Below are 3,385 nucleotides of genomic sequence, written 5' to 3' on the forward strand. Positions count from 1 at the left end.
TTACTAATATCTAGCAGCTGCAAGAGGCAGGAGATTATATTCTGAGAGTTTGATGTTTTAATTATTAAAGCTGCAGCTCACAAAATTATACTCCTTAGCACAGCTGTGTGTGAAAATCAAACTTTACATGCAGAGAGTGTACAGCCAGTAGCTACTGCGTGCGGCCGGCGGTCTGCACAGGCAGCAGAGGCAGAGCTGCACGTTTCTGTTTGTTCTTCCCGGTCGTCGTCGCCGCCCGCCTTCCGTGGCTGTCGCGCGCGGAGCTCATCAGATCCTGGACGGGATCAGAGGTGTCGAGTTCGACAGGTACGCCGCCGCGGCCGCCACGCCGCTGCCGAGCTTCACCGGGTACCCCACGTCCTTGAGCACCATCTCCACCCCGCTCAGGCACCCCAGCAGTTGCAGCTGCAGCAGAACATTACAGCGACTGTTCAGATTCCAAAATGCAGGTTCGATGTCTTTGGGGGTTCAGCGACAAAGCAGGAGTGCGTACCTCGTTGAGGTTGCCGAGATGGCCGATCCTGAAGACCTTGCCGGCGATCTTGTTGAGGCCGAGGCCGAGGCTGAGGTTGTACCGCTTCCAGGCGTGCTTGACGATCTCGCCGCTATCGATGTAGGAGGGCACGACGACGGCGGTGACCGTGTTGCTGAACCACTCCTCCTTCTGGGTGCAGTTCTTGAGCCCCCACGCCTCCACGGCGAGCCTGCAGGACGAGCGAGGATGATGAGGATCTAGCATTCTAGCCCTGCTAGCTAGCAGCCTAGCACTGGATAATCTGAATGGAAGAGACCAGAGTACCAGATCTGGACCAGCAATACAAATATGCAATGCAAGCAGCAGGAACAAACAAAGCTTAGTGCCTAGTAGTAGTACTAGTAGTAGTAGTACCTGGTGGCGGTGCCGAGGCGTGTGTGCCTCTTGATGACGTTGTCGAGCCCCTCCTCTTCGAGGAGGTCGAGCGCTGCGCGCAGGCCGTAGAGGAGCTGGATGGAGGGCGTGTAGGGCCAGTAGGTGCCCATCTTGTAGAACTTGAGGTAGTCCTTCCAGTCGAAGAAGACGCGCACGGACTTGGCCGTCTTGCTGGCCTCCAGCGCCTTGGGGCTGGCGCACACGATGCCCAGCCCCGTCGGCATCGACAGCGCCTTCTGCGACCCCGTCAGCGCCACGTCCACGCCCCACTCGTCCATGCGGAAGTCCAGCGCGCAGATGGACGACACGCCGTCCACCAGCACCAGCGCCGGGTGCCGGTACGCGTCTGCAGCACGAGGTCAATGCATGGGAGGGGCATCCGATCCATCAGCAGCTAGCTCGTCAGATTGGAGATGGAATAATAATGGCGCGCGGCGGCTGACCGACCGAGGAGCTTGCGGACGGTGGCGAGGTTGTTGGTGACGCCGGTGGCGGTCTCGTTGTGGACGATGGCGATGGCCTTGATGGTGTGCGCCGTGTCCTGGCGGAGCTTGGCCTCGAGGACGTCCAGGTCGGCGCCCCGGCCCCATTCGCTCTCCACCACGTCCACGTTGAAGCCCAGGCGCTGCTGCTGGTCGATCCACAGCAGGCTGAACTGCCCGATGAGGAAGGACACGATGCGGTCGCCGGGCGACAGCGTGTTCGTCAGCGCGCTCTCCCACGCGCCCGTCCCTGAAAAGCGATCGAGCGAGACCAGCGTTGTTCAGTGTTCACACGAACCATACCAGTTGCATCGGCGTCGGCATCGCCGGCCATGATCGATGAACACAGATGAAGAAGATTACCGACCGGTGGTTGGGATGATGAAGGGGGTGCCGGAGGTGGTCTTGAAGATCTTCTTGACGTCCTCGAGGAGGATCTTGGTGAGGGCGGGCACGGCCGGCGAGCGGTAGTCCTCGTTCTGGCGGTTCATGGCGCGGATGACGGGGTCCGGGATGTTCACCGGGCCCGGGACGAACAGGTGGGTCCGCCCAGGGCCGTACACGTAGTCCGCCATCTCTGCTGCTGCACGCACACAGAAGTCAGACACGTTAATCGGAAGAAGCTAAGCTAGCGTGGGCTTTCTAATGGGCCTAAGTAGAGGCCCGTTAGCTAATGGGCCCAATCCGTTGTGCGTTTTCTCTGAAACTGTTCTATTGCTGTGTTCTTCTGAACACAAATATGCTTTCAAGATGTAATTATGGCAAAAAAAATAATGCGAATTCTAAGAATAGTAACATTTTGAAGTGTTTCCTACGCGTGCAACCATTTACTGTCTTCCAAATTGTGCTTACACGCGCACCCTGTTACCAATCCAGTTGATCCTTACAATTTACTCTGCAAGGGCAAGGGATGAAGGGACTTCAATACTGTGATGCTTTTTTCTTTTATCAAGAAGGCAGCAAGCGATAGGATCCTATTCCTCCTACTCATGCGCAAGTTTATCAGCATGATACAGTGAACATGGAAGGAAACTGTAGTTATCCTGATGTCCTGGAGCTATGTCAGTCAACCACGCAAACACGTCTACAGCAATATTCAGAGATAACTTCGTTCAGAATAAAGACAACATTCAGAGACAGGCCAGCGTGATCAACTCATGCTCTCTCATCTTGCTGGTTGCAAGAAAGATTTAAAGACGAACAAAATCTCTCTTGTTCCTTTGTAAAACGCAATCCTTTCGCAAAACCCAAGCTACATGCTCTAACCCAACCATCATCACTAATTCAGAACAAGATATGATTGATCGGAGACGAAGACGAGGGTGCGTGCAAGTACCTGTGCTGCTGCCTGCTGCTCCCTGGCGCAGACCGGAGGGAGGGAGGGAGGGAGCGAGGGAGGAAAACGAGACGCGCACGTATGCAAGATACGGGATAGGATGACGACGGCTATATAGGAGCCATGGCGTCCAAAGGACGGTCCTTTCGCGGGCCCCGCTCCCATCCGGCGTGGCGGATAAGGCGCCCCGGCGGGAGAGGCCCTCAGAGCTCGGCCCCCGGGGACTGGCCGACTGGCCGACTGGGAATGGAGTGGCTTGCAGCGCGCTCCAGCGTCCGCGGAACTCGGGTGATGATGCTGGCCTGCAGCTGCCCAATTCAAGGCTCCGATTAATCCCCCAGTCTCAACACTGCTAGCATTAAGCTACAACTGCATGTACACAGACTGTTATCACCGGAACCAGCACCAGTTTGTTCTACAGAGTTCTTCAAACCGGTCTGGTTTCTACTGCTAGAATCGTTCTTCCTTCAGTCCTTTTATTCAGTTTTTAGTTCAGATTCATGAATCAGATGCTTGATCTCTGAGCTCTGGGTCTTTCAAAAAAAAGATCTCTGAGCTCTGGGTCTTTAAAAAAAAGATCTCTGAGCTCTGATGTCCATGAAGAAAGGAGGGAGAAGTGAACTCTGCCGTCTACTCCAACGAGTGCCAATCTGCAGG

General features: G+C 55.5%; 1 protein-coding gene across 3 annotated transcripts; it reads right to left on the minus strand.

Annotated features, from left to right (window-relative positions):
• On the minus strand, positions 1–2,880 carry LOC112896728 (serine--glyoxylate aminotransferase). Of its 3 annotated transcripts, none has more exons than XM_025964838.1 (6): positions 2,729–2,880; positions 1,760–1,975; positions 1,358–1,642; positions 890–1,256; positions 494–704; positions 1–405 (listed from the first exon to the last, which is right to left on the minus strand). In XM_025964838.1, the coding sequence occupies exons 2-6, from the start codon at positions 1,965–1,967 to the stop codon at positions 268–270; spliced, it is 1,209 nt and encodes a 402-aa protein (XP_025820623.1). In that variant the 5' UTR covers positions 1,968–1,975; positions 2,729–2,880; the 3' UTR covers positions 1–267. The 3 variants fall into 3 exon arrangements, with proteins under 3 accessions (XP_025820623.1, XP_025820624.1, XP_025820625.1); XM_025964839.1 differs by having other exon boundaries at positions 1,760–1,972; positions 2,729–2,796; XM_025964840.1 differs by lacking the exon at positions 2,729–2,880 and adding an exon at positions 2,208–2,227.
• Positions 2,881–3,385: the final 505 nt, after the last annotated feature.

The sequence above is a fragment of the Panicum hallii genome, chromosome 6 (genome assembly GCF_002211085.1).
Source record: "Panicum hallii strain FIL2 chromosome 6, PHallii_v3.1, whole genome shotgun sequence".
In the NCBI taxonomy this organism is placed as follows: domain Eukaryota; kingdom Viridiplantae; phylum Streptophyta; class Magnoliopsida; order Poales; family Poaceae; genus Panicum; species Panicum hallii.

Bases quoted from the DNA above. Each gene is read 5' to 3' on its own strand.
- LOC112896728 (XM_025964838.1), bottom strand. From the start codon at position 1,967: ATGGCGGACTACGTGTACGGCCCTGGGCGGACCCACCTGTTCGTCCCG. The intron at 1,257-1,357 runs GTCGGTCAGCCG...CTCGTGCTGCAG, and splicing joins CACCGTCCGCAAGCTCCTCG to ACGCGTACCGGCACCCGGCG. The intron at 705-889 runs GTACTACTACTA...CTCGTCCTGCAG, and splicing joins CGCCTCGGCACCGCCACCAG to GCTCGCCGTGGAGGCGTGGG.